The sequence below is a fragment of the Ascidiella aspersa genome, chromosome 3 (genome assembly GCF_963924565.1).
Source record: "Ascidiella aspersa chromosome 3, kaAscAspe10.2, whole genome shotgun sequence".
NCBI classification, from domain to species: Eukaryota; Metazoa; Chordata; class Ascidiacea; order Phlebobranchia; family Ascidiidae; genus Ascidiella; species Ascidiella aspersa.
The window spans coordinates 23821298-23848488 of record NC_139449.1 but is presented as its reverse complement, the minus strand read 5'-3'; the positions used below and the strand labels follow the sequence as shown (position 1 = coordinate 23848488).

At 36.1% G+C, this 27191-nt stretch overlaps 1 protein-coding gene across 1 annotated transcript; it reads right to left on the bottom strand.

The window, feature by feature from the left end:
• Window positions 1-243: 243 nt before the first annotated feature.
• Window positions 244-26295, bottom strand: LOC146161003 (uncharacterized). The gene is made up of 24 exons (XM_083385069.1): window positions 26232-26295; window positions 25692-25865; window positions 22173-22286; window positions 21520-21633; window positions 20748-20861; window positions 19813-19926; window positions 19542-19655; window positions 18803-18916; window positions 17502-17615; window positions 16949-17062; window positions 13219-13332; window positions 12802-12917; window positions 12553-12708; window positions 11825-11907; window positions 11177-11306; window positions 10731-10964; window positions 10497-10616; window positions 10089-10226; window positions 9327-9436; window positions 8653-8860; window positions 8290-8416; window positions 1874-2034; window positions 1099-1269; window positions 244-470 (listed from the first exon to the last, which is right to left on the bottom strand). The coding sequence occupies exons 1-24, from the start codon at window positions 26293-26295 to the stop codon at window positions 327-329; spliced, it is 3162 nt and encodes a 1053-aa protein (XP_083241195.1). The 3' UTR covers window positions 244-326.
• Between the last annotated feature and the right edge of the window lie 896 nt (window positions 26296-27191).

Genomic DNA, 27191 nt, shown 5'->3' with positions numbered 1-27191 from the left:
ATGCCATGCTGCGTTCCTTAGCACCCAAAGTATATTTCGCCGTATACTTGTTTCCTATACCGTTCGTTAATTTATTTAGAAGGCTCTACATTACACACCACAACGTCAAAACGCTATTAATTAGATATATATGAAAAGATTGGCCGAAAGCAATCGATCAAAACATGTAGGAAAAGTGTACTCTGTCCAAAACGTTTAGGGTTACAAAATTACAAGCAAGATTCGTAAAACGACAACGCCGCATCTGTGCAATTACAATGACAAGGTTTTAAAAAAGAGTAGATGGGGTTTCATTGTATATTGTCTTGAATAGCACAGATGCACGATCAGTCACTTCTTGCGTTACCGGTTGAGTAAGCTCTGCTTGGTCTTGAAGAAGAGCGGTTATTCTTGTCTTTTTGTCCAATCTTACACCACATGACGCGAATTTTACGTTGCCGAAGGCAGTTTAGCACAAATATAGAAATGCCCTGTGAAACACGTATATATGAAACGCCGCCAGAATAAACCTCAGGGTTACCAGGTCAAAAGAAGGAAAAAATAGAAATGTTTTCTACAATATTTAGCAGAGTTTTTAACTGAAGTCGTGTAATATTGGAGTATCGTTCAGTACTTTCCTATGATTGATATTTTCGTTATTAAGAAGTGATAATTACTGTTTTAAAAACCGATGTGAACAATACCAACCATGCACTTTACTGATTAACGGACCAAGTATAGTATAGTCTTGGTTATTTTCGCCTTTCGAGTTTTACATCAGGCTAAACAATATATACTTTTTACTTATATCAGCTGAAGGTTAACAGAGTATATACTGAATATATACGGTACGACTACAGTATTAAATTGAATAGTAGCCCATCGCCGGACAGTTATAGTAGGTGACAGTGTTGTAATGACTTGAGTCTTACAAAAATGACTTGAGGTATGGTAAGGTGTTTTACTTGAATACTTTGAGTAAACACTGGTGAGAGAACTCTGGTACTACGTAATGGTCTGGTTTCTTGCTCGATTGGTTTTAGCCCCGCATAACCAGTAAGCAACATAACAAAGTTGCACATTTGCTTACATTGAAACTAACAACAACAGTACCGGTACCTGAGTCGAGTTAAAAATTGTAAAGAGCCACGCCATGGTTGTTTGGTAGATAACGTCCTCCGCCACAAGCATCAAGAATCCAAAGAGCCACGTCAGACCCATGACAACGATTAGCGCAACGGCCACTGCAAAGTCCTCACTGGAGCCGCGACTTTTCGCAGTTGATTGAATCTAAATAAAATGAAATAAGGGATTGGATATTCTGGACCCACCAACTTCGGGCATACGTTAACTCTGCGATTCGCTATTTAAACAAATCGTTGATCTGCTTTGTTTTTTACCGTCACCAGCAGAACTGGCAAAAAAAGTCTAATTAAACATTTTTATTTGGGTAAAACAATCCTAGGAGACCCATTTAAATTACATGAAATCAGTGGTAGGATTCAAATTTTTTGTCAACCTGTTCTATTACAAAAGTCATATTTTTAGCCGGTTCAGTTACGAAAAGTCATATTTTTCGGTAAATAAACTGATTATTTTATATATATACATATACGGTAGAAATTTTTGGTGCAAACCGGCGGAATCTCATCACTGCTAACAGCCACACTAGAAAAAGCAGTCGTCTTACGACTTGTACAATTATGACGCAGCAAAAATCCATTGACAGTAACCTGTAATGCTAACCGGTTCGCTGATTCTTAAAATTTCTTGAGATGGTTCTATAGAACCGGTGCAAACCGGCTGAATCCCACCACTGCATAAAATGCGCCAAAACAGCAAGCGCTAAATCTGAGCTTGCTGTTCCACCAAATAGGCAGATCTAAAAAAATACCTTGGTGCGTCGACAGGTGATCTTGCTGAAGACGATCGCAAACAGCGAAATGTTAAAAATGGCCAGGATTCCGACAGGCAGGAGAAAACCGAAGCGTAGAGAGAGGAACCTGAGCCAGCAGACGTGACGCGACTTGTAGGCAGACTCAAAGAAGATGTTATCTGTTCAACATAAGGGTCGTTAGTTTGCCTGCCAAAAGTAACGTGTGTGGCAATGTAGAAATCTTAATTGCTACTTCACTGTATAAAATATAATTTTTTACTATAGACTGATTACAAATAAATTATTAAAAACTATTTTTATCGCGATTTTTAATTCTTTAAATTCAAAACAATTAGACCGAATCTATTTTGATAATATCTCAATTAAGATTAGTTAATTTTGGTTCATATTTTTATGTTCAAAGCGTTTCGGTGGCGTGATGTAAAGTGAGTTTACTGCGGCAAACATAAATTGATTTGACTTCCGTATCTAAAGAAATGACTCGTTTGGTATAATGCAGTGGTTTTCAAAGCATGAGTGACGAACATTGGTCGCGGAGGGTGCAAAAATGGGTTGCGCGACTTAAATCTAACAAAAAATTACTATTTGATTTCGTACATTTAATTTCGTTGTATCACAACATAGACTATATAATGGCCGGATAAGCTCTATTTAAGTCACTTTCTTCAATAATTTACGTCATGAGTCAATAAATCACGTTTAGTTGTTTTTGTAACTATATTGGAACTGAATAGTTTTGTAAATAGGTCACTAAACGGAGGGCAGATTTTTAATATGTTCTGTTCGGTTTAGGGATAAATTCTACAAATTTTAAATCTGTTTGGTTTGCCAATTTTAACTAAAAGAAATATGTTTTTTCTTGGTGCGGATAAACTGCATTTCATATACATTTTGCAAACGAGTTGGTTAAAAAACAACAGGCTTTCTTAAGACTTTTTGTTTTGTAACGTTAATTTGTCACGTCATCCCTGCAAAAGGGTCTTCCCCAGCTAACAATTTGACGTCGCAGCGACGTAGATTTTTGGTTTAAGTTTGGTCGATAAGACGTTGCAACCAACGTTATTTCTACGTAAAAGCGTCGACACTTTACGACCTAGATACGACGTTGTGCAACTACGTTATTTATACGTTTATCATAAACGTTATTTTTACGTAGAAGTGTCTACTCCAGACGACGTAGATTAGACGTTGCAAATTACGATGTTCAGCGACGTTATTTATACGTTTATCATGGACGTTATTTTCACGTAAAAGCGTCGACACCAAACGATGTAGATGCGACGTTGTGCAACTACGTTATTTAGACGTTCATCATGAACGTTATTTTCACGTAAAAGCGTCGACACTTTACGACCTAGATGCGACGTTGTGCAACTACGTTATTTATACGTTTATCATGAACGTTGTTTTTACGTAGAAGTGTCTATTCCAGACGACGTAGATTAGAAGTTGCAAATTACGATGTTCAGCGACGTTATTTATACGTTTATCACAGCCGTTATTTTTACGTAAAAATGTGTGATCCGGACAAAGTTCATGCGACGTTGGAAACTACGTTGTAAAACTAGGTTATTTAAAGCGTTCACATTGTTATGTTTGCGTAATAGTTTGGACTCCATGCCCTACAAATTACGTTCGCAACTACGGTATAATGCGCAAAAAAGAAACATAATAAAGATTTTTTTGAACTTTTAAAACACTTATACTTGTTGTGACATATCTGACTGTAATTATTTACAATTGCAAATTCTTACTAAATCTTCTAAACAATTACCATCCAGGAAAATATAGAAATAATATAGTATTGAAGTAAAACAAACACGGCAGTATAAAAATGTTGACAATAAAGAACTGTAAAAAAGACAAGAAAACTGAGAAAATTGGTCTGTGGACCTGCAAAACACACTCATTTTATAGTGTTACTTAAATTGCTCTATTACACTAACACAGTCTGAAAGACAAAATTTAAAAAGTTTTGCATTTCACAGACTATGTGTAAAACAATGCACATTGCACATTAAAACAGGAAAGTAATGTTAACAACAACAACGTATTGGAAAATAAGAACAATGCAAATCCAGCGGTGTAAAACGAAAATCCAGCAGTTTAATCCGAATCTGAATGCGTGTGCGATACATCGAGAGAGCTGTTGGCAAATAATATAAAAATTAGGGAATAGGGAAGTGACTGCTAGGGCTATAGGGTCGAACAGGGGTATATATACCTTATAAAAATGGCTCATGTGTTTGTCAAGCTAAGGAAAACCCCATCCAACTTTCATCTGTTTAAGCTGCATTAACTGGGAAATGCGATTAATGACTACAAACATAACTTTCAACTTCATTTACCTTCTGAAACCAAATCGAAATGAGCAAAGCCAAAAAAACTAATTGCTGGTTGCCTTGAACAAAAAATTTAAAATAACCTGATAGTTATTTCATGTTTTTGATTTTTTTATTATGTCAGCAAAGTGTTTTGTGATTAATTGTTCTCACTATTGGTAATATTATGATCCAGACGTTTGGAATCCTAACACAATTCAACCATAGTTTCAAAATTTAGATGTGCCATTTACTAATTTAGCCAAGTACAGAAATTTTATATCACTGTTAATGTATTTTCTTGTGTAACCTGAATTTGTTTGGTAAAATTAAGTATCAAGAATTTTTATCTCATTTTTTTGCCAATAATAACATTTAATAATGAATATTAGTATTTTTTACATTTTTTAAACTTTGTTTTAATATTAAAAAAATATAGACCATTCTTATTACTAGTCTATGGTATAATTTTTTCCCAATAATTCTGTCATATTATGTTTATTTTGCCTTTACTCATTGTGTGATAGCGTTTTGTGCTGTGTAGCTTCTGGTCCACAGAATGCAGACTGGTCAGAAATATATAAAATTAAAATTCTGGTGACATTGTATAACTATCACTGGTAGGTTTTGAAAAAAAATTGCTGCCCAAATAAAGAAATTTAAACGCAGCCAGGATACATTTTAAAGTCTTTGTTGTTAGCATCTAGGGCAATTGCAAGCATAAAACAAACCAGTAAGAGTTAAATAAATATAATAATTAACAAAAATCTTGAAAATATTAATCACTAATTTACCTGTAAATATTGATGAGCAGCCAAGTTCATGAGGAATATCTTTAACGTGTACCCTTCTTCAAATCCCACCTTGAACTTTTTTTAATCAAGCCGTTAGTCGAGATCTTCAGTAATGAATTTTCAAGTGTTCATTTGGGGTTTTATGCACACCCAAGGTATTTACGCTGGCATGATACAAAGATCAAGATTTGCATTAAAATTGTTTAAAAAATTTGGGTGTTCACTCGCCGTAGAATGCAATTGCCCACAGAGGTAATAGAGCTTGTTTTTCTATGTTAGATGAAAATTAGTGGAGGCTATAAAGTCATTTATTCAGTAAATTATTTTTTTTACTACTTAAAATAAAAGTTATAAATAAAACTACAAATACAGCTTAGACTATTTAACCTGAAAATATATTTGATAACAAAGCCTAATCTTTTTATGTAACCCTAATCTCCATGGTTTAAGGAAAACAACCTAAATATCTAACAAGCACTCTAGCGCTGAGCTGCCAAAACTTATTTTAAATTCCAATGTCCTGATAGCAAATGTTCAAACTGGACTGTGATGTCATCCGCATATTGGCCAATCACGAGTTTACGCGCCGTTCGAAAACCACGAAAAAAAACAGCAGGGAGCGACATTCTTGTCTATCCAGGAAACTGCGTCTATATCGGTCGCTGCGCTAATTACTTTTTTATGCGATTTGTTTCATGTAAAGACAATGTTACCCTTACTAAAATGCTATCTTAAATTAAGTCACATCTCTATTTTATGTAAGCATAACTAAGTATACTTCTTTACATTTTCTAAAAAAGTTAATCAAAACACATTACAGAAAAAAACAAATATTTTGTACATAGGCTACATAATCCCGACGCATTCCTTAAAAGAGAGCATTTCTATTTAACGAAAATTAAAACTTGGAAAGTTAGTTTTGACGTCGGTAAACAACGTTTTTTATACGACACGTATGACATTTTGATTCGATTGTACTTCAGCTCAGTCGAAAAAACTGTGTGACACGCAAATTCGTCTAAAATCAGTTACCTTCAACGTAAGTAGGCTAATTAATGTTGTTTTCACCTCACGTTTAACGTTTTAATAGGGTTCCTTTGACGTTTGTATCAACGCTTAACAACATTAATGAAATGTTTTAATTTATGTATAAAATAGTCTAAAACAAGTTGACCTCGATGTCAGGTATATACCTTGTTGTATACGTCGCGTTTAACATTTTAATCCAGTTGCATTGTGGTTTGCCGTAACCTTCGAAATGACTACGATCATTTAAGATGTTGCAAATTTGGTTGCGTTTTAGTTTTTCGTAATGTCAAGAAATAAAGTTATTGGAACTTTTGAAAATAGCATTTAAAATGGTTTCAAATAAGTTATCTTCAGCGACAGTTATCATTGCTTTTTGCATATACGCCACGTATGATGTTTTGAATTGGTTATATTGAAGATTGTAATAACGTTGAAAAATAACGCTATATTAACGTTAAAAATGACGTATAAAATAGTCTAATTCTAAACACAAGTAAGCTTCGATGTCAGTATTTACCGTAGTTTTTACGTCACGTGAAGTTCTAATTAGATTGCATTGTTGTTAGTTACAACCCAAAAAATAACGTTGTTAAAACGCTTAAAATCACGTCCAAAATGCTGTCAAAGAAGTTAGCTTTGACCTTAGAATTCAACGTCATTTATACTTCACGCGTGACGTTGTCAGTTAGTTGGATCTTAGTTTGTCGCAACGTCAAGAAATAACGTTCTTAAAACGTTTAAAATTACATCCAAAACGGTCTTAAATAAGTTAGCTTTGACGTCAGAAATCACCGTTGATTGTACGTCACGTATGATTTCCTAAATTGGGTCCATTGTGGTTTCTCACGACAACGTATGAAATGAAATCAAGTTTAATTTGACGTGAGTAATTAACGTTGCATGTACGTCCCCTATGACGTTCTAAATAGGTTACATCAAGGTTTGTAATAAGGTTTGAGAAATGACATTGTAGTTAGTCAAAACGGTAAAATGACGTTATTATAACGCTTAAAAATACCATTGAAAAAAACTTTAAACAACGTCAAAAGTGGCTGAAAAGACGTTAGTTTTGACGTCAGTAAACAACGTTTTTTGTACGTGATTTATGACGTTTTAAAATAAGTTGCATTTGGTTTGTTTCAACGTTACGAAAGAACGTTAACCAAACGTTTGAAGTTACGGTAAAATTTGAATTCTACGTCACGTATGACGTTCTATGCTGGTTGCGTTATAGTTTTACGGAACGTTAAATGTACAGCGTTAATTAAACGTGTAAAAGACGTCTAAACCGGTCTAAAAATGTTAGATTTTACGTCAGTAATAAACGTTATTTGCATGTCACCTATGACGTTGTAAATTTGTTTCATTGTGGTTCGTCGCAACGTTAAAAAATAACGTTCAACAAACGTTCGAAGTGACGTCCAAAATGATGTAAAACATGTTAAGATCGACGTCTATAATCAACGTTGTTTGTACGTTACAAATGACGTTGAAATTTGGTCGCATTGCGGTTTTTCTTAACGTTAATTTTGACGTTAGTGCTACGTTTTACATTACGTTTTGACAACACAGCCTCGACGTATTTTCTTAACGTTCGTTTGGACACATTCCCACAACGTTTACTTAGTTCAAAAAAAAAATCCGAACGTCGAAAAAACGTTGTGTGTTAGCTGGGTCCCTGGAGCAGACGCCATTAAACCATTTTATACAGTTGGGTAAAATTGACCAAAGTCACTAAAAATAAAAACGTAATTAAAATTTGGGAATAAATCCTTGATTTTGTTGTTTAATAGTTAGATTACATTGTTGAATACAAAACTACTGAAAAGTATTCAACTAAAAAACTTATACGAGTTTCCTTGGATTATGATAATTTGAATAATTTATTATTTACATACATTCTGAGAAGTACATATTTATGTTACAATAAATTATTCGACAACAGTCTATCTCAATCAGGGCCAGCAGTGGGACATTCCTTGTGGCATCGGGCCCCATGAAAAACAGAAAAAATCGCGTGTCAAAAAAGGGATCTCGAATACATATAAAACAACAAGTGATAACCTTTAAAAGCATCTTTAAATATCCTTGACAATCTGGTAATGAAGCAATGAAATAACATCTGCCATTTCTTTGCCTACAAAGTTTTATTAAAAATGAGACGCGGGCCAGATTATATTGCTTGGCGGGCCGCGGGATCCGGCCGGCAGACTGTAGTTTGCCCAGGTCTGAACTACATTAAGATTGGGAATAAAACAGACCAGCTTACCTTTCCTGTAAGTGCTTCTGTCAGTGTAAAATATTGCAATTCCGCTCGTCAACATTGTTATAACGAAAGGCACAAAGTAGCAGATAATTTTTGCTCTAAGAGGTATAGAGGTGGATGTGAGCATCACCTAAACGATATTCAATCAACTTACTTAATAAACCTGCAAATAATTTTGTTTGGGCTTAAAATGTGCTAAAGAAATGTTAACTTAGCAGTTATGTCACGAGTTTTACTTTTAATTGTTTTAGCCTCTTCTACACCCGGTGTTAATGTAATAAACATAGCAGTAGAAGGTATACAACAATACCTTACATTACAGCATAAAGTCAAAAAAAATATGAGGCCTATGACTTTGTGTGTTACCTTAACAAGAGCATGATACATGTTATATGCGTTGGCCGCCATCCAAAACCAAGTTGCCAGAAGGAAGTAGTGCAAAATGACGGTCACCAGGTAACAAGGCACTAAGTTGGTCACCTGACTAGAGCCAGCCAAGAAAATAATATTGACAGTCAGGAGACAGAAGCATATGTTGATAAGAAACGTTGTGGGTTGTCGATTGCGAAGTTCCCTTGAAAGACAAAACAAAAATATTTATTTGGGTTCGAAACTCACGACCTCCCGTCATACTGGAAATGTCGCTCTACCAACTGAACCAAAGGGACTACCATGACACAATTGCTTGCTGTATCATGATAGTACGTGCAACGTAACATTGAGGGAAATCTACAGTACCATATCAAGTCAATGAAAAATATACACATACGTGTACAAACACTGAGGAATGCCCTTTTGAAGTTTTTTAATCAACGACAACGGCGTACTTGTCATAGTACACCACAGGGTTGTCCACGTTTGTATATGCATCTTTCATCAGGCTGTTGCTATTTACACAATATCTTTAAATTTGACGCATTTTTGACTTTACATATTTCATGCCATTTATATTTAATGAAACATGTTTTAAGTGGATATCAAAATAACCTCATTCAAGCGACAAACAATCTATTTTCAAAATATCCTATTCGACCACTTACGGAATGTAAAGATAAATGAGAATTGTTGCAATGAGGCAAATGGCAGATAGAGTTAAACCCACATAGCTGACGATGCCCATTGCGAAAGCAGAAGGAAGAACTTTCGTACTCTACATGACAAAAGGGTAATAAAAAGACCATATATGTCATTTTAGTAAATAGCTTTCTTGTTTGGTTTAACTATAACGAGGTTCGGCAACATATACGGCCCACGGCTGCCTATGTAATTCATCGGGCTAGAAAACCTCTTTTGCAAATCGGACCGCGCCCCATATATTTTGACTATTCCAACTATATACTTCAAAACCAAAAATCTTATTTTACTTTGAAGTGTTTTTACGTTTTGAGTAGATCTTCTCACCCCAAAAATGAAAATTATTTGTAACACGAAACTCACTTAAATTGAAAGTTTTGCAAACTTGTTTCGCCTTTTCTTCGCGGATGTTTTCCATCGTTTGTGATATACATATAACACGAGTACAAGCAACATGTGAATCCTTTTTAAGACTATAATTAGACTTATTTTCGTTTGAATAAAAATCCAGGGTCAGTCCCTGATAAAGAGTTAAATTTAATTTCTCAAGAGCCACACGTTGTTTATGATAACATTATGTCGGAGGAAATTTATTACGACGCGCCGGTCCTTGAGGAGTTTGATTTTGGCCGGCGACTCTAGATAAATATTGCCATGCCCTGGACTAAATCATTACTCTTGTTAAGGTAAACAAATAAGATTTTGCAACAAACGAACAAAACGCTTACCACAAGCATGGCAAAGTTTGCGAGTTTGACACAATGACAGCGCGGAGGGCTGCTACCCAGCACCAAGCTGCACCCATCCGGCACCCATTTTCTTTCTTCTGAGTCCCATACACTACACTGGGTTCTTGTGACTGATTCCTAAAAATACGGTAAAGTACTTATTTAGGTTGCAGGGTTTCAATACAACTAGGTCCGTATTTGGGATGTCCAATGTTAGGCGTAAGGTTCAGCCCGCAAACCCAGATGCTGCTGCAAAATTGGCCAAAGCTAACTTATTTATAAACTTATTTTATTCCAGTTATACTCATTTGTTGTAGTGAGATGAAGTGTAGTGAGATGAAGAATATTCCTTGAGACAATAAATGTAAATCATTTATTAAGTGGCATAGTTTAAGGAAACAGCATTACCTTCAGAGTGTTGTTAGGTTCACGCACAGCTCCTTGTCTAGCCGACTCATTGCGAAACACAAGCTTCAGATTTGACTTGGTCGTTTGTGGTTTAAAGCCCTTAATTTTGGCTGAAACAATCTGCAAAAATGTAAACATTAAGACGAAGCACGTTAATTAAACTATTATTTTCTGTGTGTTCATGCTTATTGTAGTTAGGACTCCCGTTTAACGGAAATAATCCATCCATTTTACCTCCTTCGGGTGGTCTTTGGACGGGAACAGAACATCGTTGTTGAACGAGAAGAAAGATACGTGGACTGGATCCGACTGGGACGCTGCCGCCTGGTCCAAGACATCGCCGGGTATTGTCAGGCCCACTTTTGGTGGGGTCGAGTTGGAGCTGACCTTGAACGGGGTGAAGGTCAAGTCGTCGTAGCCGCTTGATCTCCGCGACCTACTGCCGCTAGCCGGTCGCGGCTGTACGATCTGTGAAAAGCATTGCCACTGAGTTGCTTATTGCTGTGTGACAGAAACAAAACCCGATTAAATTTATGGTGTAACAAAGTGACGAAGGTTCCATCCAATATGCTTTAAACGCGCCATTAACTTGCCAAGTCAATTTGATGCTGCAAACATCCAACAACTCAACTGGACACAGTGCAATATAAGTTGTGAGGATGAGGAGATTCGTTACCAACCTGTACTGTAGTGTTTGGCGTCTTTAGGGTAACTGACTGTTGTCCTTGAACTAACCCCACGTGAAAGCTTGTTTGTTCTAGGACGTGCAATGCTCGCTGCTTGAGTTTTGCGTGACTTAGAGGCGAGGTCCTGCAAATACACAAATTGATTTTGAGAACACTATAGAACTCGCCCTGAGAGTCAAAACTCCGAGAATCCAAGTTTGCCTAAATCCCACATGACAACTAAAACGAATTGCAAAACATTCTCGTTGTAAGACTGCGTTTACAATTTAAAAAGGAATATTTTATCACTAATATACCTTAAATTGTCTGTATTTTTCTTGCGACCGTATAAGTTGATTTGTTACAAAACGCGTAAAGTGTTTATCAGTGTTTTTCAACCATTTTTTTGCGGCTACTCAATCGCTAATCGCAAGTATGACAACGAAGGTTGGGCGACTCGATTGTGTTCAATGAACTTTTTGTATAGTTAAAAACTAAACACAACTAATACAATACCATAAAAACGTAATTAATGTCAACCATATCTTCGTATTGCTTTCACATTTTCTTCAAAGTTTGGAGCCACTTGCTTAACTGAGTTTTAGCTCGCAAAACCACGAGTTGAGAACCACGGGTGTATACAAACAAAAAATCTACACTTACGAGTTGGTAACGTTGTGTGACGCTAAACCACCGGAAATGCTGTCAGTGACTTGCATCGTATCGAACATCACATTGCTTGTTATCTGTAGAAATAAGTGCTTAAAGGCACCACCCAAAATAATCACCATGGACTTAAAATAAGAGGAATCCGACTATATAAGTTTTCTTAATTTATTTAACAAATCCCTGAACTTTAAATAAAAAACAACCTTAAACAAGAAATATAATTGAAAAAATAAATTTCCTCCCAAATTAAGAGGGTTCGGATTTGATCCATAATCCAACACCTTATGTACGCTAGACCTTTAGTCTTATATTATAGGATATATTTTTGTACTCTTACTTTTGCACTCAGTTATATTAAAATAGCACAACAATTTGTTAGTTAAACCTTTAAACCCAGCAAGTAAAACTCATATTTAAATACATGAGTAAAAACAGGATCAAACGTTTTGTTTAGAACTGACGATGCCACTTGTCGAAGTATATTTTCCTTCCAAACAAACCGTCTGATCCTGTTTTTACTCATGTTTTTAGCTATGAGTTTTACTTGTTTCACGCGTCAGCGTTGAGTTTTACCAGGATCACGTATCAGCGGAGCAGTGATCAATTGGAAACCTGCCGCCGATGGTCTTGGATTGTTTAAAGATACACCCTATTTAAATCCAATAACACACGTTCAATCGCAACGATCGTAAAGATAGCCTACCTAAGCAAAGTGTCCTTACCTGAGTTTTGTGTTCTGTGACGACCTTGTGAATTTCCTCCAGGCCCCACGTCACTTGTTCGATGACGTCAATATTGAGATGTTCGACACTATGCGTCACTAGTTTAAGAAACGCAACGGACGATGCAACGTTATTTGTAGTCATATTCGCTTTGATCTATAAGACATATAATTAAAAAATATTTCTCAATCCTATGAGAACGTATTTATACCTTGCAAAGTATATATTTCATCTTTGAAATACGCTTACCTGGTTGACAATCGTCGTCACCGTTTGTTCACAGTTGGGAGAATACAAGCTAGAAAACTTTGCTTGGGAAATACTTCCATTAACGAAGACGCAGTCAATGGACGCTAACGGCCTTCCTGCGGATGGAGCATTAATTGTAAAAGGAGTCTCGGCTAATAAACCCTGCCACTTGTACCTTAGACGAACTTAATCATTTTACCTTTTGTGAACCATACTAGCCTATAACGATCAATGATTTACTAAGGGAAAAGTATAAAAATTATAAAAAAAATTACTTTTCAATAAAACGGGTCATAACGAGTATTGTTCTTTACTAATATTTCGGCATCTTGTAAGCTTGTCATAAGCCAATTTCGGCTATTTCAGATTCTAAGCTATTGCGTTATTTTTAAAAATACCAAAATACCCAAGACACACCGTTTCCGTTTGAACACATTTCATCCGAAATAGTCGTCAAACCGACTCCTGTCCTCGGAAAAGTTAATGGCTGATTCAAAGATTGCACCCAAATTTTTCTTCTTGAGCAGGTCGCTGTATAACATATTATACAAAAAACATTGTTTCGGTGTCAATTAAAATGTACATACATTTACCAGTGTTTCCCAACCTTTTCAGGTATGCCCCATATACATACAACCCTTAAGGCGTAAATTGCAATAACAACAATGCGGTCACATTCATGGGCGCCACCACGGGGAGGCAAGGGGGGGTTACTTGGTTACTTGCCCCCCCCCCTGGAATTTCAAATTATTATTTGTAAGTGTAACATGTATTACTTATGATGGTTAAATATATTATACATTATTCATTGCCCCAAGTGGCGTCCAGGGGCGGGAGTTCTTACCCCCCTTTTTGTAAGTGATATCATCGTTTTTTCTTCGTTTTTGTCATGGTTTAACAAACTGTTCGAAGCGGCTTGCTTTTTAAGTAATTGTGTCAAACGTCCTAATTTAATGCGAAACCAAAATCGAGCGCAAAACGCCGTTTTTCGTCTTTTGTTTGGTCGACCGTAAAGGCTGAATAGTTTTTGTCTTTCGTTATTGTTTTACTAAAGCAGATTCCTAAAAGGAGGTATAATGGTGACTGTCGTTCGCGTTTCAAAGTCTACATTTTTAGTTAAAGGTAGTTAACGCAAAAGTATGCTCTTTAAGCATACTCTAAGACCACGTGCTAAGTGTGCAATGGACCCAACTTATTTCCCCTCAACTGCAGCTTGTAATTTATCTGACTTTGGCACAGCTCGGCGCAGGTGATGTGCTAATCGTGGCATAAAACCCTGGAAAAACGTTCTTCGCAGGTGGCGAAAGGCGTGCTTGTAGCCTAATTTAGCGCTAGTTCCGTTCATGGAACTTAAAAACTGCGCTGCTGATATGCGAATTATGTATGATTCTACCCAAATTAATCACACATATTTCACGGTGTTGGTTTATAATTTCGCCTAAGTTAACGATTGCACACTGGTTTCGCAGCTGGCGCCTGACAGGATTGTTCGCGACGCAAGTGGTCGCTTTTGCTGGACGTATTAGGCCGTTTCTAATTAGTTTTTTATGACGTCTTGTAATCACCATTTTATGACGCCATACTGTCATTGTTTTATGACGTCATTATTCATTAACGTCAGACGAAAAAATAGGGGAAATCGGTTTGAAAATTCATGACCCCCCCTTTTTGATTTTCTGGTTACGCCCCTGATTTCCCCCCCTGAAAAATTTTCTGCGTCCGTGGTCACATTGGATCGTTGTTTAATTAGCTATTTAGGTAAATAGGAGCCTAAAACAACAAAAAATTGATTTATTTAAAAAAAAAATTGATTTATTGTTAAACTTTACTTTATTTTTTTCATCATCTTACAAGTAGCCTATGGAACTTGTGGCACGCATATATGTGCACTAAAATCAAGTTTAAATACATTTGTGGAGATGGTGGCGAATACAGACTTGCATAAAATACAAGAACTGACAGTCATGTTTGTAACTCTTTGGTGGCAATCCACGGAACTATAACTTAAACAATTTGACTCTTACCGAAATAAAAAAAATGTTTTAAAAATTTTCGCGGCTTTTTTATATTTGCAAGCCGCATACCCTTGTGCTGGCTAGCAATAGAAACAGCGGCGTAACTTAAACGAAAACAAATTCTTCAAAAAATATAGATGTGTTATAGCTATATGTTTATTTTATTGGAATTTTACTACTAATTGATTACAAGGGCACAGACTACTTTCATTTATTACCCAAGTATGTTAAAATGCAAAATCTCCTTTAAAATATCAACTATAGGTGCATGTCCTATGTTGGGAAGAAGCACTAACCTATATACCATTTAACATTTAACTTACGTTTACACTTATATCCATCGCCGTCAAAGTGTTCGTTACATTGGCACCCGTAGCTTCCATTGTTAAGAAGAACGCAACTAGAGAAAGGACTGCATGGTCTTATACGGCATTCATAAGGGACTGTAGATAAAATGTACATACAAGTTTGCTCCGCCAATGTTAAACTAAGATAAAACGCGCACTTTGTTTTGCTAATCCATGAAATATTCACGATAAACCACGAAAGTTCTTCATTTGTGTTCAAGTATCGTTATTCAAAATAATTACTAGATACTAACAGGAGAAATTCAAAACAGTAAGAATTAACCACTTGTTTTACATGCTGTGCAATACATACGACATACGTATTTCGCAGTTGTATCCTGAATACCCGACAATACAGTCACAGTGATAAGTAGCGATCAGATCATAGCAGGTACCATTGTTGGTGCATTTATTCGGGCGGCAGTCATCGATATCTAGCAAACAAAATCGTACGTAAAGTAGTCTAATAATAATTATTATGATAACTGTTCTAACGAGTTTGTAAACTAGAAATGCGTTTCATTTATACCTGCAAAATTTGCTTTGTAACGGAAAGCAATTTCCTTAGCTGATAAATACATACTTTTGTAGTAAACCAGGCTTAATATAATAATTTCGAGTGCATAAAATCGTTAATTTTCGGACAACATTCTGATTCCCGCACTTGGCATGTGTTGGGGAAGTAAACATTAAAAAAATGCATGTACTTCTTTCGCATACTCCTCCCTCGTAACCCGTTGGACAAATACATTGAAAAGAATTGATTCCGTCAATGCAAGTTCCTCCGTTTATACATGGTTTTGTGGCGCAGTCATCAGTGTCTAATCAGAAAAAACATGAAAAAGAAAAAACATTTTGATAAAATAAAAGTGGTATATATGCCCGCACAGCTCGATACATGCATTATTGATTATTATTATGCATTGATTTTGGTTAAGCTTGGGGCAAGTGTTTGGGTTAAGATGGCGGTATTATTAAATTTCAATTTCCAGTTTTGCATAACTTCATGATTTATTCCCTAATCATTTCAATTTACTTTAAAACGCGGGTAAATGGCCACAAAAAGTTCATATTGCCTACTTGCCCGGCACGCTCGGGAACGAATTTACTCATTAGAGATTAAACTTTCTGACAGGGTAAATGTCTTCTTTCCGTTTATCTAATGACTTTTTCAATCGAGCCAAATAGACAAAAAAGGTCGGAGGCAAAAGTGTGTATAGCTTCTCACAGTGTAATATAGTATTTTGCATTTTCGGCAAAATGAATAAACCGTTTGAAACCAGCATAATATCGTTATCTATTTTTTTTTAGCATTTAAACTCTTTCGAATCATTTCACCGAAATCCAACGCAGACTTACCGAATCTGTCGATCAAAGATGCAAGAAAGGTAGGCTAGAAAAACCACTAGCCTGCAGTGAGGTTCGAACCCCCGACCTTAGGTCATACCGGAACAGTCGCTCTACCAACTGCGCTGCACAGGCTCAGAGAGGAGCGAGTCGAGAAACAACCGTACGCCAATCGTCAATGCTTGCTACATTCTGTTAGTACAACCAACTTCACATTGAAGGGGATCTCGCTATTGTTTTACAAGCCTGCCTTGCTTGCATCATGGATCGACAGATTATTTCAGTGTTCTAATGGTACGTAAGCCGTAATCGTTGGTCAAAAAGCAGCTACAGAAGAGCTAGATTACAGCTATTGAACACATAGGGTACGCGTGTGTCTTTCAATGATTTCGGATCAGTTGTGGTTATATTTTAACAAAAAGTCATTTTATGTCATACCAAACAGGCAAGTTGTGCCAATAAATCCAGGCGTACATTGACACCAAAAGCTGTTAATCCCGTCGATACAGGTGCCACCATTAAAGCAGACTTGAGATGAGCAGTCGTCGATATCTACAGGACAAAGAGGAAAATGTTGGATGGGTGTTAGGGCGGCGGATAATAAAACATTTATTCACTGTGAAATTCAGCCATACTATGTGTGATTACTTTTAAATCGCGGATTTTGTACTGTAAAAAAAGTACTCTGACATTCAACAAATTTAAGCAAAAAATCATACTTCCCCAAGACGATATACCATTCAATAACGTAGCCGCTTTGTGGTTTACAAATATAGTTTAGCGTTGAATATGAGATTTAATTAGATCTATATAAAGATTAATTTTATAAAATTATGGACGAAGCTTATAAAATATAACAAAAAATTACGTCCTTAAAACAAAGCGTCATCTTCAACCTGAAGCGTTTTTAAATAGCAAACGTAAAAGCAAAAATAGGCTAACATCTCGTAGGAGACCTAAGAATATGGTTCATATAGCAAACAGCACTTACTGGTACTGCAGTTTTGCCCAGTAAAACCAGGTATACATAAGCAAGTGTACGCGTTGACTTTGTCTAAACACGTTGCCCCGTTTAAGCAAGGCTTTAAATGACAGTCATCATCATCTGAAATTATAAATCAAGTTTAAATTTTATTGTTATATGTTTTAGAATGAATACATAAAAGCTGTTTCTAACACAAAACAAAGATAGCACTCTATTTGGAAGGGAATTTTCCCACGTTAAATAAAAATCATTCCTGATGTTTAATAATTTTCAAAATTTACTAATTAGGCTAATATTTTATTGCGACAAATCTGTAAATCAGATTTTATTATTGAAGTGAGCATTAAAAATGCTTCTTTTCCATCAACATCTGTTTTAATTAATGACAAGTAATAAAACTGCGGAAGCAGACTACTGTAATGAGTAAAACTGATGCAATTCACCTGTTTTTTCGTGAGCTTTTCGTTATAGTTCGTTATAATTTGCGACCTGTATGGCCTCAAGTTCCAAGTGCAGTGCCACCTCGGGAGAGTATTTTTCAACTTTTTCACTAGGCCTACCGAGTTTTGTATTATTTTTGTACAAACCGTACGAGGGTGGGCTCTGGGGACACAACCTAATTTTTACAAGGTTGCATTGTTGGCCAGCAAAAATTGTAGGGAGTATAGGGTATCTCGTAAAGTATTAAAGCCCATACCTTATGCGAAGTGGTAGTATCGGTATGATTCCGATACGACAGTGGTATCGGTGCCCATCCGATACCAAATTACGATAGCAATATCAGGCATGATTTGCGATGCAGTGCAGAGATAGATTTATCCGAAACGAATTTGAAACAATGGGAGGTAATTAAACTTCCTTACGCTAAAGCAAATTTTGGCCTAATACCTTTTAATGCCTTTAAACGTCTCGATTTCATCTCATTTTAATATTTATTTTGATATTTAAGAATAGTAATGAGGTCATTCGGTATCGGATCACGATATCGGGAATTGGTATCGGAATAAAATGTTTAATGTCGAACATCCTAAGGTTTTACAATAATTAAAAGACGTTTAGTTTTCGTTGTGGAAAAGGTTTTTAAGCACGTGTCAATAGTTACTGTTAACACAGGGATTGGTTATATGTTAATTTCATAAAATCTTACCCATAGGTTCACTATTCATATGATTCTCTGTGAACAAATCTAAAAGACTATTTGTTTCACAATTAACAAATAGGCCCGTTTGGTTCGAAATGACAGTTAGCGATTATGAGGAAAATACTTACTGTGAATTTAAATTAACAATTTTTTTTCGTTATTATACCTGTTTGGCAGTTTTTGCCTGAATATCCAGGAGCGCAACTACATTGGTAATTGTTGATTTTGTCAGTGCAGGATGCGCCGTTTAAACAGGGGGAAGGCAGACAATCGTTGTTATCTAAAAACAACAAAACTTTGTAAAAACATCCTGTTAAAGATGACTACAAAAAATGTAAATTACATGTGAGACCATTAGAACCGTCAACACAATTGTGTTTTAGAGTTAGACCAGTGTTTACAGCCTAATGGTCGCGACGCAACATTTTTCACATGGTTAGATTTTATCTTAAATTTCTTGGGAAATTGTTGACAAAGTACAAAGATATGGATCATGTTAATTAAATTCGAATTTATTTTTGCTATTGTCTTACGTTTGTTCACAGTTTTGGTGTACAAAAATTGGGTTGCCAAAGCATCGCTGTTATACTTACGCTTGATGTTTGGGTCGCCGCGAAAAAAAAATAGACACGCTCATTTAGGCTATTGTTATATTGAGCCATGCAAGTCATACTGCTCAACAATTACGGCACCGTATTATTAGAACATTGTGTGGGCTCGTTAAGACCGGCCAAAGTTATTTCTAAAATTGATTTAAAGCGTGACCCCTTAATGTTTTTTTAGCTATCACGATAAAAATATAGGAAGTTAATCTGAATAGAAGTATACAATTCTTTATAAATGTATGTTTACAATGGTTGATAAATATTTTTTCTTTGTTAAAATGCAATTAAAAGGTTACTCACTGACGTCACAATTTGTGCCTGAAAAACCGATAGGACACAAACATTTGTAGTTGTTGACGAGGTCAGTGCAGGTTCCGTTATTAAGGCAAGGTTGAGAGACGCAGTCATCAATATCTAAACGTTGAGATTTACACTAAAATGTCACTATATGTGTAAATGCAGTAATACATTAAGTTTGATTTCAACAGTGACCTACGTTGTTTAATTAATCAAGGCGTTAGGGTTAGGTTGTTTAGTCTGGTATGTTTAAATAGATCGCGTCTGTTCTTACTTTTGGTGCAGTTGCTCCCCGTAAATCCGCTGGTGCATGCGCACGAGAATCCGTTTACTTGGTCAGTGCAGGTGGCCCCATTTTGGCAAGGCTTTGGTAGACAGTCGTTTATATCTGAGTACAAGATGGGGTTATTGATTACGCAGGATTGTAACAACATTGTTGCGTAATGTTTATTAGTGTAAAGTGTTTCGCGCCTTGCCTTTACCTATAATTTCGTACTCTGCGATGTATTTGCACAGTGCGCATTGTTGTGTTGAATGCCAGTTGCTTTACGTGCTATATAAACCGCGCTCGTCTCGACGTCTCGTTTCACGCATTCCATTGATTTAATTAAAAGTAAAAAAATCCGCTAAAGAACATTGCGTAGAAGCCGTATAACACAGGCGCAAATTGCAAGTTAATGCCAATGTCACTACATGTACCACTGTTAAGGCAGGGTTGTGGAGCACAATCGTTATTGTCTAATATCGCAGAAATATAATAAAAATGGGACGCAAACGTAGCGGTAATGCAGTTAGCACCACTGAATCCACCTGCACATTTACAAATATAGCCGCTCAGCACTTCATCTGAACAAGACCCGCCGTTTTAACACGGATTGGAAACGCAATTTGTATCTGCCAACGATATTATAGGTGACGACATTTTTTGATATTATTAATTAGTTGAGTCATTTTAAAACAAATGTTGTTTTTGATTTACTTTGGATTCCATTTGATTTCAATAGCATGTATTACTTTATTTCTGCATTTACGTTTTTCTATTTATCATCTGCTTAAAAATTTGCTAGATTGGATAGCCGATAGGCTTTTTGCCTGTCCATGTTTCTCGAATCGCACAAAAATAAAATAAATCTGAATCTATTTATAGCTCTCAGTCAGTTAAGGTTCTAACCATTACGTAAGACGTATCATTTCTAACAAAATACTGACTTGTGGTACAGTTTTTTCCTGTGAATCCCGCCAGACACGAGCAGGTGTAGTCATTAACTTTGTCCGAGCAGCTTGCTCCGTTTTCGCAAGGCGAAATTGCACAATCGTCTATATCTTAACAGATTAAAACACAAAATAAACAAAACGGATATCAGTTAATATTTTGGATGCACTTAACCGCCATCATGTCGCTAGATACAATAAAACAGCAATGGTATTGTTTGCCATAATTAACTTTTATTCTTAAAATTGTAAATCGATGTTTCCTAAAACATAAAATGCAGAAAATGATTTTATTTTCATCCAAAAAAAACACTTTAAAAAAATATTGTTTTTATTAAGTATTTGTTACGGTAAAACTATAGATTGCATACAATGGGTTCTACGAATATGTCTTGATCCGTAAATAACAACAAAGACATGACAAAATATAAAAGGAAATGAGCTATATTTGACGTACTAATCTAGGGGTCGGGAATCTATTATATGGCTCTTTTAATGACGCCATATGGCTCTTTTGATGATGTAAGCACCCAAAAGACCTTTTTCGTGCCATGCCACTCTGTAATCAAAGTTTTAGCGATTACTTTGTTTGGTCTTTAAACGGCCCATTTCAAATTAATAATTTGCCAACTTAAACAATTGTTTAAAAATAATATACGGCTCTCATGGAAATAAACCAAAAAATATACGGGTTTATTGTTCGTTTAGCTGAAAAGGTTCCCGACCCCTGTAGCCTACTTATCAGTGGAACTTTGGCAGCTTTACTTACTAGTTTGACATGTTGTGCCTGTAAATCCCACCGAGCATTCGCACCTGAAGTTGTTCACAAGATCCACACAAGTTGCATTGTTGAGGCAAGATGTTGTTGCGCAATCGTTTATGTCTGCGAGAACCAACGGTTGGCTTGTTATACGACAAATATTGTTAAAATAACATTTGTTCGCGCGAATCACTTTTCAGTTTTTTTAAAGCTTGCGCGACCCATAATTTTGGTGTACGGTACGGTACATAAACCGGAATCAATTAGAATTACATTCAAATCGGTAAAATGTTCATTTCCAGGCGATTCTCATCAAAATTTGGCTAAATCGTTTGGATTTTCGCCAAAAGTTTGCACAACCAGCTAAAGCTATGCGTATTACGTAACAATGGAAAGTTTACTTTGTTTGAACAGCACGTTAAGTATATCTTTACCAAAACATAACAGCTTGATTGACTTCAAGCTTGTAATTCTGAGACCAAAATTAAAGTGATCTTTATATGTGTTGATAAAATATTTAACAGCAGTAATTTTTAGATATATGCATTTAAATTATTTCGTTTTTTCTCACTTTCAATACGGTTTGGGCAACTTGGGATTGAGGACCATTTTTAGAGTGCCTATATAATGTTGTCGGTTAACTTAATAGACACATAAGTTACCGATTTCGCAATTATTTCCCGTAAATCCAGAGAGACATGAGCACGAGTGGTTGTTTAGCAGATCCGTACAATTTCCTCCATTCTGACAAGGGTCCGGTAAACAGTCGTTAATATCTTAAAAATAAATGCCACAAAATGCACCTGGGTCGATAATTATATCAAAAACATACTAAACGCACACAAAAATTCCGTAGTTTTAAACAACATTTCTTCTGAACTCGACAATTAAAATTATTTTACGTTAATTCTTGAGCAGTTTGGTTCTGTGCCTTTGAAAAAGAACAACAACATCATTTATGGAAAACAACAACCTGATTTATACAGTTCGCAAAGTTCACTGGCATCTAGTATTTATACTTACCTATTGAACAGTTTTTTCCTGTAGTTCCTTTAACGCAAGTACAACTATATCCGGCTACGAGGTCGATGCAAGTTGCTCCGTTTTGACATGGTGCTAACAGACAGTCATTTATATCTGTTGGATATATTTCCAAAATAAAAGTGAGACACATCAGTCTTTGCACTATTTGGATCCGACTCTTGTTACATCATTGGTTCGCAGTCTACAAAGGGGGTCGCAAGAGTTTGTCAGGGGCTCGACATGTACTATTTGTCAACTGAAAAATTAACAAGCAAAATATATTACAAATTCAAATTTAGCAGTATAGAACGGCAAGATCCTTCGCCCTTCTAACAATTGTGATAATGACATTTGCCTTAGTAGAAATTACTCGCTTTATTTTTAGTTGTATTGTGAATGCATTGGCGGAAATTCATATATTCTTGCCATTTTTTAAACAATCTGTCTAGGAATGTGAACATTTTGCCAATTTGGCATATGATTGTAATTTAGATTTTGCGCACAAGCAAAAATTGGGTGGTCGCGTAGGTTTTCAAACACTGGATAGCGGGTAGCGACAGCAAAAAAGGTATTGGGAACTCCTTTGATAAATCCGTGCTAAACCTATAACGACGCTTTTTTTAAAGGCTGTCGGAATTAAAAATCCTGGTTAACCCATAGACAAGTGGTTCGTCAAGGTCCTCGCAACCTACTTTGAATCCAGGGGTCCTCTCAACATACTTTTTTTGCTGATAACTAGGGCGATTATTTTTTGACGCGATTATTTTTTTTGATTTTTTTGACAAAATTTTGTCAAAATTTACACGTTAGGTCAAAATTTGTCAAAATTACTTTAAGTCAAAATCGAATAAAACTGCATATAAATTCTTTACAAAATAAAAAAACAACTATAATTTATCTTTTTAAAATTTTTGTCTAGTTTTTGTGAAATTTGTCCTTCAATTTTATTAAAAAATGTAGTTTTAATTTATATTCACCGACATTTTAACTGTACTATATCTGCATTAAAGCAAAATATGGTATACGCTAAAAGAATTAACCACCGAGGCCTCTCTGATTTGGACAAATGTATTTAACAGTATTAGCTGTCTTTTTTCGCTTGTGATTATAGCAATTGCCTATTTCCTATTTCAAAAACTGGGCCTACATTTTTCTAATTTGGCATTTTTATAGTTGTTTGTCTCTTTGAAATGACGAAAATATCAACTGAGTAGTTTCATGAGTTTCTCATTAACCCGAAAAAATAACTGATTTGTGTTCGACCGGTAGTCAGTAAAACATAAAAAAAGTGTGATTGACGACGTCAAGACACCAATGCAGTACGTTAGACAACAATAGGTTATTTAAATTTTTTAATTTTTCAGGTCAAAATTTTCATTTTTTTCGGTCAAAAAATAATCGCCCTATTGATAACTTATTTCAACAAAACACCATTTTAATCATTGTTTTTGAATAATAATAACATACACCATCTAAGACCTAGATTGCGTTGAACCGTAACTTTTTAAATATTTTTTTTTTAATAAGGGTTCTCCAATTCCAAAAATCAAAAGCGGCTCTTGTTCATTGACTGGTTGGCATTTTGTGTACCCTGTGAAAAGCTCATTCACGTACAAAAGCAATTATACTGAAACAATACCAAAGTTAGTGACAATGTATCAAATATAATCAACGACTTACTCCTGTTGGAATTGCAGATAAAAAGCTCTAAAAACTGACTGTACGATTAACACGTTTAATTTTTATGGGCCATAAAACGACTCGTCAGAGTATATGTGCCACCGGCCCAAACCTAAAGTTTACCGCGGGCCACAGGTTTTTGCTCTACGGGTCTCATTTACCCGCAGGCCGCAGGTATCACAAGCCTGCTTGAAGGCATACTTACTAATTCCGCAGTCATATCCTGTAAAACCTCTCCTGCATTGGCAAGTGAAGTTATTGACTCCGTCGATGCAAGTTCCGTTGTTTAGGCAGGATGTCCAAAGGCAATCGTTTATGTCTGTTGGTAAAATCAGTGATCAAATGGTGATTGGAAACAAACAAATCGTCCAGCAGGTTGTGGGCCAAGTAATATTGATCAGTGCATGACTTCGAACTATCTTATCACTTTTTCTAATATTACTGCTATTTTCACTTAATGTGATAGGGCACGCGCTTGTCTTAACATATGATTTTCTAAAATGGTTTGTAGCGGAACAAACTATACAGCTTTTCATCAATATTTTTTACCCTTAAAAAAAGTTTGGCTACAGCTTAAGTTTCAGACACTTTTTCTGCTGACAGTCATTGTGAACTTTAAACTTGATATTATATGTAGGCGAAGCAGTTTTATTTGGGGTAAAAAAATCAATGGTTCCACCTGCAGAATACGGCCAACCTCTACTAGCATGCGAACGTATAGTCGGTCAATTTTATGACTGTTAAGTCGGAAACGTCTTTGCGACTCAGGACTCGAATGAGTCGGTTAGTTTTATGACTCGAGACTCGAATATGACCATTACTACTCGAGTCCCGAGTCCGACGTAGACCTGCACAGATAGGAAGTTCGAAACTGTTAAAGACGCCCACTTTAAATCGTAAAGGTGGAATATTTTTAAGTGGTTAGGTGCATGACCCCCTTGGGTGAATTGCTGTATATAACTTATTTTGTTTACGGTAACGGATGGAATACAGGTCTATGCAGTCGGAGCCGGATCGGCGGAATGGTTGGCGGAGGTAGGATTAAAAACGACCCCACCGCCCTATGGATGGGTACTTGAACCATTTTTCTACTGGACGCAATGCAAACGTAATCATACAACCCTTTAAAAACAATTACAACCTTAAGCGTGCCGGTTTTTACGTTATCAAAATGTTAAAAACATAGACGTTTAATCAAATAGCCTACTTGTACAATTCGGTAGTGCAAAACCAGCAGGACACGAGCAGTTCACCGAGCCTACGGTGTTGGTACAGTTAACTTCGGAATTTGAACATGTGCTACCAATATACTCAGCTGTACCTAAAACACAGAAACAACAAAGCGTTTGTCGAAAAGTTCACGTATTTAACATTAGAATATACATTGGTCTAAATAATTTTAACCGCTAACTATATCAAAACGTCAACCTGTTGATGAACTGCAACAAGTGCAGATTATTGTTTCAGCAAAAACTTACTGAAGAAGGCTCTCCACGTCATTATCACCGTTTGCTGGCCCCAGCCTGCCCCGATATCCATTCGTTTTACATTAGCTGTGAAGCCCCAAAGATAAATGGAGCTGACGTCAGTACTGAACTTGTCTTGCCATTGGGGGGCACCGGCCGTGGTTGCTGCTATCCTGTTTGGCACCTCTTTGAAGCACGTTGCGAAAACGACTGAAACTTGTTTTGTATTGGTAGTGCTGTGCCCCACTTTGTACGTACCGCTGTCATAAGAAATTGTACCGGCAGCTGTAGGTGCATAATGATGTCATATTTTTAAAAAGCTATAGCCGTCACAAAAGTCAAATGTTTCAACTTGTTGTTGTTGATATTGTTCAACGTTTTGTTCATACCGTTAAATAACCATAGTTGTCAGTCCGTTAGGACTCTTTGCATATATTTACCACTGTACGTAAGTCAGATTAATTTTTTAACATGCATATATTAAAACAATTTTTTTTAAATAAAATAGCTTACTTTATGTGTTCGTTCTGGGTTTTTAATTTCTATCCTTACCTTCATTGGTTCCAACAAGCAAATATATACATCCAATAATTCGCAGCAATCCATATATTGCCATTTCTCACCTACAACAATCTTTATCGCCTGAAACATCCGCGTGAGAACACTTTCGGAGCAGGATACTTAGCTACAATAACTGCGAAAGTTTGTGAAGCAACAAACTCTCTCCCTTTTGCGGAAATCCCTATTTGGTGTCAAATGCTGTTGCCGCCGTTCGAAATTAATAATTACCGTTAAACATTTATGCGGGTAAAGCGAAACGGGAAAACCTGTCAATTTCGGAATGTAAATTAATTCGACCGTTCGAGCATGTCCGTTGTTTATTGTTGAAAGGTGCTGGCAGACTGCTGAGGGGGAAAATTGTAAACGCGTAGAATATTTTTTAAATGATTTACATAGTTACAAACACTCTCTTTCCGCGCCCCAATGAAACAATTTCTGTCACGTAGTAACTGAACACCGCCATTCAAAAGTTTAAATGGTGAAATAACGGTCCTACCATTTCCTTAAATCTAGATCACAACATCAGAAAACATTGCATAACAATAGAAAAAGCGATTCGCACAAAAATCGTGACTCACTGTGTTGTCATTTTTTGTCACTGACTACAGCATTTGTCTTAATTCGCTTTTAACCTAACACTGGACTTCGGTAAAAAGGCCTATATAAAAACACAATTGTTTTCTATAACATTTAAAAATAAAACTGGAACAGCATGGCGGTACTAAATACAGCCACCACCTACTGTTTACTTTTGAAACATAAAATAGCAGTGTTCTCTTTTAATAAAACTTTTGTTTGTTTTAAATCGATTAGAATAACTGCTTGGTGCTGATCTTATAGTGACGCTACATACTTTTAGTTTATAGGAACAAAAGCAAACTCAGGTAAATATTAGTCTTCTTTAAAAGCTAATGTCAATCGAATTAAATACTTTAAAATGTAGTTTAAAGC